A 17,844-nucleotide genomic window follows, 5' to 3' on the forward strand; every position below is an offset into this window, starting at 1 on the left:
TGCCCAAACCATCCTAACTGTGTGCACTCAAAGAAGCTGTTGGAGGTTGGAGGGGGGGAGAATTCCCGTCATGGCACAGCAGAAATGAATCCGGCTAGGAACCATGAGGTTGCAGGTTCAATCCCTGGTCTCGCTCAGTGGGTTAAGGATCCAGCATTGCCCTAAGCTGTGGTGTAGGTCGCAGATGCAGCTCGGATCTGATCCCGTGTTGTTGCAGACAGAGTTGTTGGGGGACAGAGGGAACATAAAGTGCCCACTGAACTGAGAAGGTATCTTGAGACCAAAAAATGAGGCAGCAACTCCATGTAATCAGTGGGTCAGTTTATTGCAGGGTAACTCACAGGGTAGGATCAGGTGGACAACAATCTGGAAGTATTTGCAGCTGCACTGTGCACTGCCGAGGGGCCACTGGGACAATTTTCTAGTTAACCTAGGGTAGTGGGATAGAGGCCTGAAAGCAGGGAGTACATTCCTAAGTCAAGATGTATGAATGGGTTACTAGTCTTGGGGTCACTGAGAATTTGTCAGCCTATCATTGTTGTAGGCTAGCAGTGCGTACAGGATACGTAGACCTAATAATTGTTAAACAATGTCTATTAACTACAGAGCTCTTGATGACAGAGAAGAGATTTACTGCACAGTACAGTTCTGAGTAGGGTCAGTGGAAGGACAGCAGAAACTATACCTGCCCAAGATGGCATCAGTTATGCTAAAAATGTACACTCATTTTCTAATTAGCCAAAGAACAGGTAGGTGGAAAACTTACTGGAAGAAAAAAAAACACTATGTTTTGTAAAAAACAAATGTAAACCTTTTGTTTGTGAAATATACCAATTCTCTATTTACAGGGAGTAATTTAGAGTTGATCATTTTAAGTAACTTCCTACCAGAGCTATTAAAAAGTGGAAAACTTTGGGTCATTGCTTTCCCATCCTGAGTTTTCAGTGTTCTTGGAAGTAAATGAATCAAACTTCAGTGATACTTAAAACAAGCTGAGGCTGATTTTTTAAAATTACAATAATGAAGTATCCATAAAAGAAGGAATTCAACATAATTAAAATTTTTCAAAAGTAAATAGAAATAATTGAACTATAAGAGCAGGAGGTGTAAGCTACCATTTATCTATTGTGTATGACAGAGCATAGTTCTTTACTAATATTATAGGTCTTTGCCAAATTAAATATTATGGAGGACTGATTAGGTGCTTGGTGATCACAAAAAAATGTGTCATTTATACCTTCACACAGTCACATTTACCTCCTATTTTATGTGGGTTTTACATTGGATGTTTCAATTATAACATTAGATGTTTCAAATGTAACAGTGACTAGTCAATCTCTGCCCTCAAATGTAACAGTGACTAGTCAATCTCTGCCCTCTTGGAACTTCGAGAAGAGTGAAGGATTGTATGTATAACATGTAATGTTATATAATTACAATCAGAAAAAGAGTAATAACCATATAGGCATTGTGAAATTATATACTAGAGAGACATATTCTGGAGTGAATGGTACAGATATGTAGTTGTCCACATCTGCTCAGATATCTCAGTTCTGTTCTTGGTGCCCCACTTGCTGCTCATCGATGCTCTAACGTTCACATAAGAGGTGTGGCAAGTCTGTGATTTCATCCTACACTGTAATTCAGCAGCCTGCAGGATAAGATTCTGTGTGGGTTTCAGCTACAGTGCTTCAACAAATAGAATGCTTCAACATTAGAATGTTTTAGGAAAGCCATAAAAACTCTCTACTTTTCTGACCATGACCTGACCCTTTAAAGCCCAGAGTGTCTACTTTCTCTCTTTAACTCCTCCAAAACATCTAGCCAACCTTGTACCACACCGTGATATGGTACCACCACTGGGTCCACAGGGATTTCCTTCTGTGTAACCTCATGTGATGATGTAGATGACTATTACATGTTCCTGGTTACTAATAGCCAGTCCCTAATGCAGCAGTTCTCACATCTCAGCACTCATTCAAATCATCTAGATTAGAATCTTGTTACAAGGCAAATGGCTGAGTCCCACTGCCAGAGCTTCTGATTGAGTACATCTGTGTTGGGACCCAGGAATTTGCATTTTTAACAAGTTCTCAGGTGCCAGCCACTGCCCTGGGAAAAAACTTTGAAAACTTTCCACTGCTCTAATGGAAACCTGCTTTCCCTTCTGCCTTCAAAACCCAACAAAGTCAGCTGTCCAATCCCAAATTCCTAGCCTTGAGAATGCACTGCCTCCCAACGCTTTGCCTAATACATTGCCATGGGGCTCAATTGAAGATAACAGAAACTGCTTTAGCTGTTCCAAGCAGAATTTAATTAGGTGCTTTCAAATCATTGGAGAGGGTAGATGAATGACCCCAGGAATGAGTCCTAAAACAGAACTACAGATCTTGCTCATGTAGGCCAGAATCAGAAAGCCTCTGGGCCATCTCCTTCCAGAATCAACCACTGAAGCATGGTTTGGGGGTCAGGAAACTGCTGTCAGAACTACAGTCTCCACAGCTGCATCATACCCTCTAGATCCACATTTTAGAAAAAATAGGTTCCTCATGAGGTAGGCACTGTGTTAGTTTGAAATTCAGGTCTCTCTTGAGTATACCTCATTGAAGAAACCAAAATCCAGCTGGAACCCTAGCTGCAAGGGAATCAGGGAAATACTTCTGGGCTTTCTTGACTCTTCAGAAAATGAAGACTCCCTAGAAAAAGGTTGAAATGGATTTATGTTAATGGAGTCTTGCTACAGCATCTATCACAAAGACCAGTGAATATTTCTGGTTCAGCTGAGACAAAAAATGGGAAAGAACTACCTATATGAAAACATGGGGGTGGAGAGATGCATTCCAGGAAGAGGAGGAAAAAGAGGCTCAGAAGTGAGAAAGAGTATTAATTAACCTTGAAAACAAATGGCGAAAATATAGACACCTCCCTCCAACCCCGTATTAAAAAAAATTAATGGCAATTTCCAAAAATTCAATTTTGGGCATCACTGCAGCAGGTATAGAGGCTACCTAGAGGTTACCTGGTCTAACCCTCCTCTGCACTCATGCAGAGGCTCAGGTACTCTGTTTAAGCCAGGAGTTCTGGGATATCCCTTCTCTCACTTGTGAGGAAGCCAGACAGAGTGACATGTATGAGGAACCAGACATGAAAAACACAGCATAACCACAACAGCCAAGGCGCCCCATCCATTTATTTAACAAGCCGAGTCAGAGATGGAGCATGGACCTGTACAGGAAGGTCGCTGGCAAGCTTTAGATGCCACTCACGGGGGCAGTGGGTTCCAAAGTGAGAAGACGGAGATCCTGGAGTCCTATGGACACAAGAAAATAGAGAGGTTGAACATCTTGTTCAGGGCGACAAAGTCAGTGTAACTTCAGAAGTAGAACCTCTAATACTGAACATTCGTTTTTACCAGGTGCTTTCGAGTGTCTCTTTTTCTAACCATTATCTAATACCACAATGCAAATGATATAGCTGGGCTAGGATTTTGCTGCCTGGTGATCAGTTGGTTATTTAGCTCCTTATCAAACAGATGGTATTTGAAACAACTGGTTTGGATTAAAAATCACTGAACAATTAAAATATTTTTATAACTGAATACTCCTTGCTTTAGGCCTGTCTAATCCTATTCCCAAAGGTATTTCCAGTTCCACTCCTGGGGAATTTCACTTTCAAAGTTGGTTGGTAGTTTTGCTTTGTTTTTAAATTTTTTGCAATGATGAAAAGGGACCAAGGTATTAAAGAATCATATGGGAGTTCCCATCGTGGCTCAGCAGTTAATGAACCCGACTAGTTCATGAGGACGTGGGTTCGATCCCTGGCCTTGCTCAGTGGGTTAAGGATCCAGAGTTGCTGTGAGCTGTGGTGTAGGCTGCAGATGCGGCTCAGATCCTGAGTTACTGTGGATGTGGCATAGGCCAGCAGCTACAGCTCCGATTAGACCCCTAGCCTGGGAACCTCCATTTGCCACAGGTGCAGCCCTCAAAAGACAAAAGACAAAAAAAAAAAGAAAAAAAAAAGAAAGAATCATTAAAAAGGGATTTAAATGAAGAATTCTCTAAAGAGTCACAAGAGGGAACTACTTTCTTTATTAGAGTGGCAGATGTAATTAAAAAACTTGGAAAAATAACATTATCCTACCAAACTGTTTGCCAGATTGAATGCTTTAATCTGGTGAGCTTTGTGTATTTTTTGCATTCTATATTTGGTTATTTCGACATAGATAAGAACTTACAGCCCTAGAAGGGCTTAACTGTATTCAAATTAAACACTAAAATAGCTAAACAGTGTTTCCTGAGAATTTGCAGGCATTGTGCTCTCACGTGGAGTAATAGGCAGTATCGGGCAGTGTTAGGTGGTATTACAGCAGCTCCAGAAGTTTTGACTTAGATTAACTGTAACACATATACACTTTTACAGCATCTTATTGCTTTATAGAATCTATAAAATACATTATTTCTGTTAGTCTTCAATATCACCATGCTTAAGTTATATTACCACCATGAAGAAAAACAAAGTCAGAAATCTCACTTTGCAAATTCTAACAAATCATACTGTCAATGAAAGGAGAGGCTGTGAAAATCCAGAATTGAATATACATAATCTTTCCCAGAAATACCACGTACTTTTTCCCTGCTAGTAGGAAAATGTAGAATATTTTGTTTTATAAAATGGTAGAATGACAGACGGTATTTTTTTTTAACATCCCCTTTATCCTAAGTCCTTTCAGGGCAAACAGAAAGTGGAATTCTCTTGTGATGGCCAGAGAAGCCGTTTTCGGGAGTTTTAAATGATGTGTAACTTTCTCATGGCTTATTAGCTATCAGTCCCAAGGATTGTGAACCTCTGTATCATTGGCCACAAGGTTCTCCAGGCCCCCACTAGGTCAGCTCAAAAAGGTTGAGTCATGGTGTGGCATGGCTGCACAAGGGGAAGAAAAGATCCTTTTCTCCCAGTAGAGAGCAGTTGGGAATCAGAGTATTTAATGGAGGGAGGCTCAAGCCGTGTTGGCTCTCTTTATCCTGTGGTATTTAGAATGTCCCTTGTGAAAGGAAAGAAAGAAAACTTCCTGCTGTAATTGTAATGATGCACTAGGAACAAACATCTGTTCTCTTGTGCAATATGTTTAAGGGAAGCAGCTGTTATGTGCTTTGAGTTAAAAGGTGGGCTTGCTCCCACCTCCACACTTCCAGTTCCACTTGAGTTGTCTGCTCCCCCTTTGATGTTTGAGGCTGGCATCAACAATGCAACCCTTTAGCTAAATGTCTTCAGTCCTCCTCACTTCCCCTAGTTCAGCCCACGCATTGCCTGTGGGATTGACTAAACAGAATGCAGATTTTCCTGTGAATTTGGGCTTGGGGGAAAGAGTTTTAGTTTGGAGTGTGAAGAGGGTGACATTCTTTTACCGTTTAAACACATCTGGTGTATGTAAGTAATATGTGACAGTCAAAAGGAGCAGAGAAGGTGCAAATGCCCTCAGGTTGGTAGGGGGAAAAGCTCTAAATTGCTCCATAAAGTTTTATTATTTGTGACCTTTTTACTTGACAGAAGATGGAGGGAAAGCAGAGAAGTGATATACCAGATGCTCAGAAGAAATTTTGGAGGGAATCAAGGAAAAATCGTTACAGAGAAGAAACCTGGTTCAGATTTCCTCATTTTTCTTCCCTCTGCCCCACACAAGTTAAAGCCTCTTTTCATCAGGTGAACCTCAGCCAAATCTGACTAAGGCAGTTAAAGTGCTGGCAGAGTAAAATAGTCAAGGGGTGGAGGAGTGGAGCTTCTTGTAAGTTCTGATGCTGGCGGGGGCCAGGCAGGAAATTGAGGAGAGAAGCCTGACAGTTCTGCTCAATCTGAGGGAACCAGGGCACCTCCACCATGACAGGTGTTGCTTCAAGGGACTTGCGGCTCAGTGTGGCCTGGTTTTTCAGAAGACATCAGAAATCCTTTTTTGTTGTTAAACTCTCCCAATTTTTAGGTACTATAACAAACTTGGTGATTGTTTTAAAAATTCAGTCTCAAACAAACAAATTGGAGTGCACTTGCCAGGTCTGCAAGTTTTCCAACTCAGGTTAATGGGCAACACCCTCCTAGGAGGTTTTGGGATCTTAGAACTAGAACTTATGACTCAACTGAAGGGAGTGAGATTTTCCCCTCCAATCATTTAATAAACATATTAATAAATATCAAAACTGTTATCCATCAGTAGACACAATGGATACAAAGATCTGTAAGATACAGCCCCACTTGTCAATCGTAGTGTAGTTAGGAGACAGATTAAATTACATGATAGTGAACTTCATGAGATTAAACAGGTATTCCTAACGTGGGGCTAGCTCAGAAGGGCATTTAATAACCCTTCTTTGGATGGGAATGGTGCCTTAAAGAAGTCCTTCAGTTAAAGAGAGCAGGAGAAACAGGAGGTAAAAGGAACACTGATGAAAAAGAGTAAGGTGTATTTGAAGAAATTGTAGGTCTTTACATTTGTTACAACAAATCAAAACCAAGAATGTTAATTAAAAAACATCTTGCTTCTAAAAATAAAACCCGTTTTTCCACCCATTGCCAGACCTACTGAATCAGAATCACTGAGTACTTTTAATAGGCACCCTATGTAATTCTTGTGTTCAGACTTTGGTGAAGTACATTCTGTTGGTCCTAGACTAGAGATGGTGTCAAATCTGAGAACAGCATAGTCTGCCTGCATTGGGAGCTGGGCTTCTGTCCTTAACTAGCTGGGCCACCACAGGTAAGGAGGAGCTCCTCCATGCTTAAGGTTCTGAACTTGAAAAATGTAGCTAGAATATCCATTTCATAAGGTTGTTTTGAGAATTGAACGTAAAATGCTTAGAATATTATCATTATCCTGCTCACCGCCTGATACCTAGCCCATAGTACTAGGATGGGGGTGGAGAACAAATACCTCTGGAAGAAGTAACGCTGAGGAGCTGTAAAGGGGCCAGATCACTGGAGTCCTTAGTTCTGCCTACTCTGCCAGGTAGTCTCCACCTGGCCTCCCCGGAACCATATTAGTTACATGTGGCTCAGTTTTAAAAAGCAGGAATAGCTCCTATATTAAAAGATTTTGTATATTGTATTAAAAGGAAACATAATATATTGTATTAAGAAGGAAACATAATCTACTCTTTCCCTATAGCAAAGCGAGAAAACATAGTGAATCACTCTTGCTTTAATTGATAGCTTTCTTTCCTTTTTTTCTTCTCCCTTTACCTAAGGCTGCTGTGGTCCCATCTGCCCAGACCCTTAAAATCACTGACTTCAGCTTCAGTGACTTTGAGCTGTCTGACGTGGAAACGGCACTCTGCACAATCCGGATGTTCACTGACCTCAACCTTGTGCAGAACTTCCAGATGAAACATGAGGTAGGAATGCAGTGATGTCCTCTGAAAAGCGTGTGTGTGTGTGTGTGTGTGTGTGTGTGTGTGTGTGTGTGTGAAGTAGCTTTGGATGTTAGTATTGAATGAAGATTTTTAAGTTTCAGTGGTTCATATACTATCACCTAATCCATCCCGGAGATAAAAGAAAAATCATCCGCAATTAAAAAGACATTTATTGGGTTCCCACACGTCTCAGGCACCAGGTTAAAGAATAAGGGAGTGTATTCCCAACAGTGAGAGCAGGATGTGCAAATGCAGGGTGACAGAAAGAGGAGTGGGGCATGAGGCACGGGTTGAGAGGGTGAGAGTGGCAAGAGAAGCAGATGGAGAGGAAGGTGAGAAACAAATCATGTAGAACATTGTATGCTTTTCAGAAGAATTTGGATTTTATCAGGAAAACAATGATGAGTCACTGAAGAATTTTAAGCGGGGGAGTAACATGATCTGTTTGTGGAGGTTATGATAACACAGTAGAAAGAAGGACCAAAACAGAGTGAAGTCCTTTGGAAATGAGAGAGGAAAGGGGTTGATGTGAAGCCAGGCTCTTTGTTCAAACAGGGTCACCCACAAGGGGTGAAGATGGACATTGATTTTGATCCCAGTTGATTACCTTAATTACACCTCTCAGAAAATAGCAAGACTTAAATCAATACTTTCTATTACTAGTTGAGAGATATTAGGGAATTCTATTTTGTTTCATAATGGCTACATGGATTCCATCAAAGAATAAGGGAGAATGGAAAGGACTATTTGAAAAAAAATTCAGTAATTTGCCTGTAAACCTATTTTTTTCTGGTCAGTTGAATGTCTGGTCTCCTCCTACAGATTTCCTATCTGGAAATATAAATACCTTGAAGGCCTCTACTATGTAGCAATCCATTAATTCATAAAATGAAGATTTATTAACAATACAGAATGTACCCAGCACTGTGCTAGGTACACGTGTCAGTGATGAGTGTTCCCTTCTCTTAAAGCCTCACTGAAGGACGAAAACTAAGGGCTGATATGGCTAAGGTTAACACAGTGTCATTGATGGTACTACGGGTGGCCCAAATCTAGTTCTTTCTGTAATTTAACCAAAGTGTGTATCACTCTGCAGTGAGAACAAACAACTGTCTGTAGACTTTTCTCTAATAATACTTCATTTCTATTAGAGTACGTTCATTAAGGGACATCATGTCATTTAATTACTTCAAGAAGCTCTTAGGAAAGGTTCTTTGGTTATTATTGTCCCTGTTTTACAAATGAAGAAGATGACACAATATGATAGAGTAGAAAGTACATGGGTTTTGAAGCATAGCTCTGCTAGCAGTTAGCTCTCATTTCCTTGGGCAGTTTAATCTCTCACATTCTCACATTCTCTGTTAATTGAGGATAATGGTATGACTCCCTCTATGGGAGTCTTGTGAGAATTACGCATGCATCCACGTGGTTGTTATTTGTATGCATGTGTGTACACTTGTATATTTCACTTAATACACGGGTATAGCATATGTTCACGTATCCCTTCCTTAGACCGAGTTTGACCATGGTGATATCACCCTATCACATTTCTCTGTTGTAGGTTTAGGGCTCGTTTAAAAAAAAAGCCTTTTCTATTAATAGAATGAAGAGCTCATCTAGAGCCAGAAGTTGTAAATGTGAATCTCAGTTCTGCCTCTGGCTGGTTATAGGACTTAAAAACTAGATACTGACCCCAATCTCATTGCATTCCTGAAATCTTCCATACTTGAAACTCGCAACAGTTCTGTCCAAAGGGCCTGTCCAAAGCAAAGGAATGTGATCTTTATACCAATATATGAAATCCTTATAAGTTGCTTTACTATTTCTTAAAAACATAAGTTCTTAGTTAGCACTTGAGTTCAGAGATGAAGATAGTCCATTCAGAATTTCTTTTGCAATCTTTCTGCTTTCCTCTCCTTGAATTTTTGTTCATTAGATATTTCTCCTCATTGTCTCATTCATCTGCTCTCCTTTTCTGTTTGAATAACTACTGTTCTAATTCTGATTGACGTCAACTTGAGCATTCTGTCATGCTGGTTGGTCTTCTTGCCTTAGTGACCCTTCTGTTTTTCTTATTTCGCATATTATTGCCACTATAATTTTAGGATGATAAAATTAAAATGTTATTGCTAGAGAGGATCTTAGCACCATGAAGCATCTGACAAAGAATATTTCCTACTGAAAGGTATGTCAAATCTTCATATCTCTGCTAGGCTTCCAAATCTTGAGTAACGCTCCTATAACTCGTGCTGATCTCTGAAACAGATTCTTTAGCAGATTTGCGTGTGCTGTACTTGTTTTTTTTCACCTTTTTTTTTTTTTAAATACAGTTGATTTACAGCAGAAATTCACCTTCTGTCTTTTACATGTCATTCATTCCTCCCATGAAAGGACAGGGTGGCTCTGCTTCCAAGTCTGCCCCAAAGACATACTTTTCCTCAGAACCTGACTCAGGCATTTCTCTTCCTGGGAGAACCTAGCATTGACCTCATACTGCTTGGAATGCTCTTGATAGCTTATAAATTTGTGCTCTCATTTTTATGTGGATTTATCCATTTCCTTTATATGTCTACTTTTGTTCTTTCACTACTGATGGAGATTCTCTCTTTCTTTCTTTCTTTCTTTCTCTCTTTCTTTCTTTCTTTCTTTTTTTCTTTCTTTCTTTCTTTCTTTCTTTCATTCTTTCTTTTCGGCCATGCCCATGGCATGTGGAAGTTCCCAGGCCAGGAATCAAACCCTCACCACAACAGCGACCTGGGCCGCCGTGGTGACAAGGCCAGATCCTTAACCTGCCATGCCACCAGGGACTGCCTGATGGGGATTCTTGAAGGCAGAGGCTGAGCTGTTGTTTTCTGTTTCTTCTCCTTCTCCCGTAGCATCTTAAGTATGCCACTCAGGACTTAGGAAGCCTTTGAAATCATTGGATATGGATTCAGTGTATTGAGCATGCTCTCTAGGGTCATCTAAACTGCAAAAAATTATTAAGTAGTCCTGTACAAAAGATTTACTCCAGATTCGAACATGCCAGACATATCCACCAAGCATGTAGCAGATCTGACCATAATTTTCCTAAATGCTGTTAAGAACATTCTGATAACAGAATCCACAACTCTACTTAATTAAATCTAGTTACTAATTTTAGGGTAGAAACCTAAAATAGTTCAATAGGCCCATCTTAATAGAAGCATGTAGGGTAGTCCATCGGGAATTAGGTTTCATAGAGTCATTTTGGTCATTATTTCACATGATATGATATATGTGCCTATTTAATTATAACTACAGATTATCATTAGTAAAGAGATATGTCCATGGATTAAATTTCTGGGTATTTCTCTTATTTTCTTGGATTCTTTAATTAATACCCATTAATTTTTTACAGCACTTCACTGTCTAGTTTCTAAGCATATCAAGGAAAGTTGACAGCTGTTATTTAAAATTCTCCTAATAAGATGAATCCATTATCTTCAGAGTGGACTTTGCTCAGAAATGGTCATGCTGCGGTTGTACCTGTCAGTCTTAGGCACACAGAAATCCTCTTCAAACTATGGTTACTCAGGGCTGAAAGAGCTAGGGGAATCTGGGTTCTTTTTATCAGAATTTTCTGTGAACTGTGTCATATGAGAGGGAACAAAGAGACCTGAAAAGAAAAGGGAGGACATGGAAGCATTGAATTTTCTGCCAAATCCTCTATAAGCAAATTCAGCCAACAAAGAAGAAACCTTGTTTTTTGGCCTATTTCTATAGCCCATCATACTGTGTGGAATATTGTTAAAGCCACATTCTTTTCCCTGGTACTTTTTCCATTCCCCAGGGCAATGCCCTTTGTGTTTGAAATATTTCCAGTGACATATGTAGAGAGAAGCACATATTTATTTTTAGGGATCCTCAAAAGTATAGTAAATCATTCAGAATTGAAGGGAGGCAGACTCTGATGCTAACACAAACATGAAATTATCATGCTTAGGGCCTGTGGGTCTCTGGGAGTTTTATTGAATATTCTCCTTAGGAGTTGAATTAAACCCAGCTTGCAAGATTTTCCTGAACAATCCAACCTTTTCCCCCCCCATCGTTTAAAATATATGTATTTAAAATACACACACACACACACACACACACACACACACACACACACACACACACACACACTGGGGCTTTATAAATTACTTCTTGGTAACCAAGCAGTAACTCTGGCCTGAATATTTAAGTGTAGTCTAAAAGGAATGAAATTGAGACTTGGAGCTCCACTTTGTCCTTGGATGTGTGCTGTGTGGCTTGCCCCCAGTCCACCTCAGAGCCTTGCAAAAATAGCTTTGCAGGTATACAAAATGCGGGTGTGAGAAGAACTGAAGAGGGCTGCTTGCATGGCTCTGAGGGAGAATACAGGCACCTGTGACTGTCTACTTGGATGTTCCTAACTGATTACCCACGGACATAATATCCTTCAAAAAGCTAATCTGCAACCTATGCATGATAAAAATACCTTAGAGCTGCCTTGCATTTTATCTTTAATTTCGCTAGTGTGGTGGTTTGCATGATGAGCTCTGGAGTCAAACTGCTGAGGTTTGAATTTGGGCCCCACCCTTTACAAGCACCAAGACCTTGGGCAAGCTACCTCTGTGAATGTCAGTTTCCTCATGTGTAAAATCATCAAAATGGTCGTGTCTCTCTCTGAGTCCTGGGGATTAGGTGTTAATGCTTTGTACAATATATGAAGATTAGTAAATGTGTGATAAACATTAGCAGTTACTGTTAGTATTTATCTTTTATTTCCTAAAGGTCCTTTGCAGGTGGATTTTAAGTGTTAAGAAGAACTATCGGAAGAATGTTGCCTATCATAATTGGAGACATGCCTTTAATACAGCTCAGTGCATGTTTGCTGCACTGAAAGCAGGCAAAATCCAGGTACTTCTTAGAGCCATTTAATTATTTAAGACATTTTGTTGCTTTAGTAGTAAAATTTACAGCATGTTCTTTCAAATTTGTTTTTAATGTGCACTAATGATGATTGAGAATAATATTTATTGCCACTTAACATTTTGTTAATTAAAGACTAGTTTGGCAAAATACTTAATTACTAATTTTCTTTCATATGTAATATATACATCATATTTAAAAATCTTTGAAATAACTTCATGTTAAACTTAATAGCTTATAGGCAAATAAAATACTTCTTTCAGAGGAAAACTCTGCAGTATAAGAAAAATTATCAAATTTCTCATGTTCCCATTCCATCTAACCCATGTTGGAATTCCTCAAAAACCTCTCAGGTCCTGAACTCAGCTCCATAGATGAGTTCTGGGTTCTCTATTGCATTTTTCTCTGGAGCACTCTGTTAGTTTTATAAGTACTTTCATGGAAAAGGTTTTGGTTTCATATACATTTACCAGAGACTGTTTACAAGGAGGATCAATGCAGAAAACATTCAAGAAATTCGTTCCTTTCCAGGCCAAATTTTTCATATCTCTGTCCTTAGATTCTAACTTCAGTGGGAATCGACTAGTTATTCTAGGTAAGTGATTCCAGGCACCCATCATATAACTGTTTTTAATTCAGCGCTTCCATGCTCTTTTTTTATTTAATAAATTCTAAAAATGTTATTCTCTGTCTCTACTTTCATAGAGTGCACGTTTTAACTGGCTAAAGCTGAAAAAAAAAGAAAAAGAAAAAGCGATTGTTGTCCAAGAAGTCATATCACATACCATAGTAGTATTTTCCTATAGCGAACATTTATTAAAAATAGGGTGAACTCATTTGGGGGCATGAGAAGATCATAAGGACTATACCACTGAAAACTATCCTTGCTTTTTGTAAAGAATAACAAAATGGTGATTTTTGTGTACGTTGTATGTATACTCTATAGAATGTTGAACAATTCGAGCAGAGTGAAACTGGTAATAATTTCAACTTGGAGTTTCTGTTGTGGCTTATTAGGTTAAAGAAGCCGACTAGGATCCATGGAGATGTGGGCTTGATCCCTGGCCTCGCTCAGTGGGTTAAGGATCCGGCCTTGCCACAAGCTGCAGCACAGGTTGCAGTTGCAGCTCGGATCCTGCATTGCTATGGCTGTGGCATAGGCTGGCAGCTGCAGCTCTGATTCAACCCCTAGCCTAGAAACTCCCATATGCCTCGGGTGTGGCCCTAAAAAGAAAGAAAATTAGTAATAATAATTTCACTTTGTGTTTTCTTGCTAATAATGAAGAACAGTAGTATACATAATACAAATGGCAGGTATTTTTAAAAAATAAACTATATTTGACTTTGGAGTATATTGTGCAACTTTTTAAAGCCAAATTTTCATTCCTAATCCTTTTTTTTCTCCCATTGTTTGCTAATATTCACATTATCTGTGCTCCTTAAGTATAGAGCAACTGGTAGCAGAGAGTGAAGGAAGCAGAATCTGCAGGGAACTAAAAGCCAGAGAGAAAACAATTACTTAAAGTTTATTTGGATTATTCTTCATATATGTAGATAATTAAGAATTTAAAATATTGACTGTATAGGTGAACATATTACTGATTGTTGGAGGCATTGGTCCTTTTTCTGTTGATAATAGTAATCTTTTTTTTTTTTTTTGGTGTTTTTTGTCCTTTTAGGGCTGCACCCGAGGCATATGGAGGTTCCCAGGCTAGGGGTTGAATTAGAGCTATAGCTGCCGGCCTACACCACAGCCACAACAATGCCAGAACCGAGCCGAGCCTCGTTTGCATCCTGCACCACAGCTCACCGCAACGCTGGATCCTTAACCCCCTGAGCAAGGCCAGGGATCAAACCCACGTCCTCATGAATACCAGTTGTGTTTGTTAGCCACTGAGCCACAATGGGAACTCCCAATAACAGTAATCCTATTGTGAAGACAAAGCACAACCAATTTCTTGGAGAATTGGATCCTAGAGTGAGTCCTTTGTGAGTAGAAAGCAGCACGTATGTAAAGCACTGAAGGAAACAAACATGCTTGGCAAAGAGGTCGTATAATGCACTTTACCAAACTGTCCTTTCTCTTTCTTCCCCCCACTGTCTTTGGTGGAGCAGAGGAGGCTGACTGACCTGGAGATCCTCGCACTGCTAATTGCTGCCTTAAGCCACGATTTGGATCACCGTGGTGTGAATAACTCTTACATACAGCGGTAAGGCATTTGCTCCAGCAAAGAAGAAATATTTCTTGTAAATTGTAGGGCTGTCTTTTTAAAAGCAAAAGCCACAGCAAAAACTTGATGGTACAAAATTTCAGTTGGTCAAGGTCCCATCACCTACTCTGGGAAAGGGAAAAAATAATGCAAGTCCAGTATCATGTTGTTAACATTTCTGGCCTGAGGTTCAAAAACTATGTACGTGGAGAACCTTATTTCATTAGGTAATTACCAAGAGTTTTGCTTCAGTTTATGTACACCCAGCTTAAGAGCCTCATTGGAAAACTATTAAGACTAGTTCAAAAGAGGCAGAATTTCACCCTGGAATAAAAGATAGTATTTGAAAAGTGCTTACTTAGCTTGATGATCTTAGGTCCTTAGGAAGTGCTGCCTAGAAAGAGGCTTTTGGCTTTAGCAAAGGCAGCAGAGCAGTGTTGGGGAGTTTGGGCTCTGCAGTCAGACTTGGATTCAGATCCGCCCCTGCCGCAGAGTTTCCTGCATGACCGCAGCCTGGGCCTTCATCTCTCCACACCGCGGTTTCCTGATTTGTAAAGTCAGATAACAGCATTCCTGCCTCACAGGGCCGATGTAAGTTAAGTTTTAAGAGATAACACACATCACTACCAGGTAGTATGCCTGCTACATATTTAAGTGTTAAATAAATCTCAGCAGCAGATGCTAGTGCTAGTCCTCTTGGCCAGCATTTGCACTGACTTTGAGAGTAAGATGCTAACTCTTCAGACAAGTTTTTCAGGCTCCCTTATGGTCCATGCTTCAGGAACATGTGCACTGACAAATGAGATAATAAAGATGACTTCACATTTCATCAGATTTTTGAGCCATTGTGACACTTTTATTTTCTTGCAGCAAGTTAGTGGAAAGGCCTACATTTTCATGGTGAAATCTCTTACTACTGAGCACTTTTTAAAGTATGCAAGTGATTCAACTAATGCCTAGTTCTCTCTAGGAAATTCCAGATGTCTGGTATCTTGAGGGAATTTCAGAAAGCTCTCTAATCACATTCCCTTTATCTAAATACAGTAAACGGAAAACTTCATGTAAAAAGAATTATAGCGATGTAGCAGCCGTGTCCTCTGTTGACCTTTGATGAGAAAAGATAGCAAGCTGTTGCCTGACTGTCAGAGGCCAGCTGTTTCCTCTTTAAAATCTAATGTTTTAGAGAACTGACTGGGTGACATGTTGTCCCCTGTGCTCTGTCATGTGGTTGTGCTCCTGAGCCTCACAGTGACACCAGAGTAATTATGAAAGGGAACAACGACATGAAAAGAGTCATGGCGCGGAGTCAAGCACATCCTAAAGATCAGAGCCGGCCTGCTGCTTTTTCTTCCTGCCTCAGCACTGAACGTCATCTTTCCAGGATATGCATTATTAGCATATGGATTGCTCCAAGATGCCATATAACCCTGCTTTGGAGTGAAAAAAAAAAAAAAAAAAAAACTCAGCTATTTTTTCCTTTGTTTATTTAAAAATAATTACCCAGAAAAACATCTGGAGAAACGTCATCTTCCCTCTTCAAAAAAAAAAAAAAAGTCCTGGGAAAAAGTCACACTGCAGAATCTTGCTTTCACATATACCACAAAGCAGACTTCCACCAAGTAATAATAACTTAAAAAGAAAAATCAAAGGCGTTTCAGAGATATTTATTTTTTTCCTACATCCCTGTGGTTTGAACAGAGGAAGCCAAGAATTTCCCAGGGATGTTTCTCTTTTACTTTGCTTAGTGATAAGCGAGTAATACCTCAAGTAGGATTTTCTTAACCAAGGGATTCTTGGGAGACTAAGAGTCCCAGAAACATTTCCATATAAAGAAGTAACTTCTGGAGTTCCCTGGTGGCTTAGCAAGTTAAGGCTCTGGCGTGGTTACTTCTGTGGCTCAGGTTCAGCCCCTGGCTCGGGAACTTCTGCATGCCATGTGCACGGCCCCCTCAAAAAAGAAAACTACTAAAAAGATGTCTGTGTCCAGACCATCAGAAATTCAAGTACTTTATAAGGAAAAAGCAGTTTTTAAAAGGCACAGAAATAAAAGGAATACATAGGAAAGAGGAAAAAGCCCTCATGTGGTAGTTAAAGTTAGAAACGAAACTTCTCCAGTCACTCATTCTTAAACATCTCTTCAGTAAATTAATTTGAAGTAAGATATTCCTTGTTTAGGAGACTGTACTTTGATTCATGGTCTAATTCTTTGATTCCTTCCTGGCTTAGGGAGACTGCCATAACGAGTGGCACTGCTGGCAGGCCAATGAGATATTTAGTTCACTGCTTGTGCTTTCTTCTGCTGCATGGGTGGATGGAGGAAAGAGTGGTTTCAGATAGATACTGAATTAATTATTCTTTTAAAAACAGGCTGTCATGGGAACAAAATGACTTAAGTACAGACATCTGCTTACATAGAGAGATTTCCCACGTTAGGCCTGCAGTCAATATAAGAAGACTGTTGTAGATGCATTTATTTGGTTAGATTAGGACTAGCATTTTAGAAATATATACATAGTGAAATTATCCTACATTTTTGGCCTGTGGGATAATGTGCATGTACTGCGGCCTGGCACTTTGCTAGGTAGAAAGAGAACTATTAAAAAAAAAAAAATGTGGTTCCTGTTATCCAGGGATTTTCATAGTCTGATGAAACAACAGTGATTCATGTAAGAAAGTGGAAGTCCTGTGTTGTTTAATAATGTGGGCAGTAATATTCAGTGGAGAAGGAGATTGGTCATGATCAGCACAGTCCATCTTTACTGTTAATGAAGGAAGTGAGACTTAAACTGGATCTTTGAGAGTGGGGATTTGGAGAGGAAAAAGCATGAAGTTACTCTAGAAACACCACGAGGTAGACATTTCATGGAATGGAGATGGTGGCTAGCCTGACTAGTCAGAAGGCTCCCTGGCAAGGGCTGAAAAGTGAGAGGTTGAACAAGTAGAAGTTAGAAGACCCTTCCAAGGGAGAGCTAGAAAACGAAGCAGTGCATCTTATATTTGATATAGTGAAGAGACAAGGAGCCGTTGCAGTGGATGATGGAGACATTGTTTAGGAGACAAGTCTGAAAGTAAGGTACAAGGAATCTCAATAATCAGAACCCCAGAGTTCAGCCAGAAAACTGTCACAGGAAGGCAAGTGTATGTGAGCATCACATATTGGCTAAAGGGAGGAAGAGACTGAAAGAGAAAATTGTTTAAATTTAATACCAAACAGCTAGTTACAGGCATGAAGGAAGGGGAAAAATCATGACCGCAGGTCCAAGATATTGGAACAGTGATAGTGCCGTTGATCGCAGTGAAAGAACTAAGAAGTATGTATGCAT

The 17,844-nt window shown here is 39.8% G+C and overlaps 1 protein-coding gene and 1 long non-coding RNA gene across 8 annotated transcripts in view; one reads left to right on the forward strand and one right to left on the reverse strand.

Annotated features, from left to right (window-relative positions):
- The window catches only part of PDE5A (phosphodiesterase 5A), a 149,810-nt gene that overhangs the window by 100,454 nt on the left and 31,512 nt on the right, over window positions 1–17,844 (forward strand). For 3 of the 6 annotated variants that reach the window (XM_021101650.2, XM_021101648.2, XM_021101649.2), the window contains exons 12-15: window positions 5,548–5,700; window positions 7,233–7,379; window positions 12,174–12,299; window positions 14,427–14,521. In XM_021101650.2, the coding sequence (XP_020957309.2) occupies window positions 5,548–5,700; window positions 7,233–7,379; window positions 12,174–12,299; window positions 14,427–14,521 (521 nt within the window). The remainder of the gene's footprint in view (window positions 1–5,547; window positions 5,701–7,232; window positions 7,380–12,173; window positions 12,300–14,426; window positions 14,522–17,844) is intronic. The other 3 variants (XM_021101654.2, XM_021101652.2, XM_021101653.2) reach the window with 1 other exon arrangement.
- The window catches only part of LOC146400981 (uncharacterized), a 119,233-nt gene continuing 104,559 nt past the window's right edge, over window positions 3,171–17,844 (reverse strand). The window contains exon 8 of one of the 2 annotated variants that reach the window (XR_014813115.1): window positions 3,171–3,310. This is a non-coding gene — a long non-coding RNA (uncharacterized LOC146400981). The remainder of the gene's footprint in view (window positions 3,311–17,844) is intronic. The other variant, XR_014813117.1, reaches the window with a different exon arrangement.

This window comes from Sus scrofa, chromosome 8 (genome assembly GCF_054392235.1).
Source record: "Sus scrofa isolate SSC_HxYL_T2T_F1_AM1 chromosome 8, Sscrofa_HxYL_maternal_Yorkshire_Landrace_v2.0, whole genome shotgun sequence".
Lineage (NCBI taxonomy): Eukaryota > Metazoa > Chordata > Mammalia > Artiodactyla > Suidae > Sus > Sus scrofa.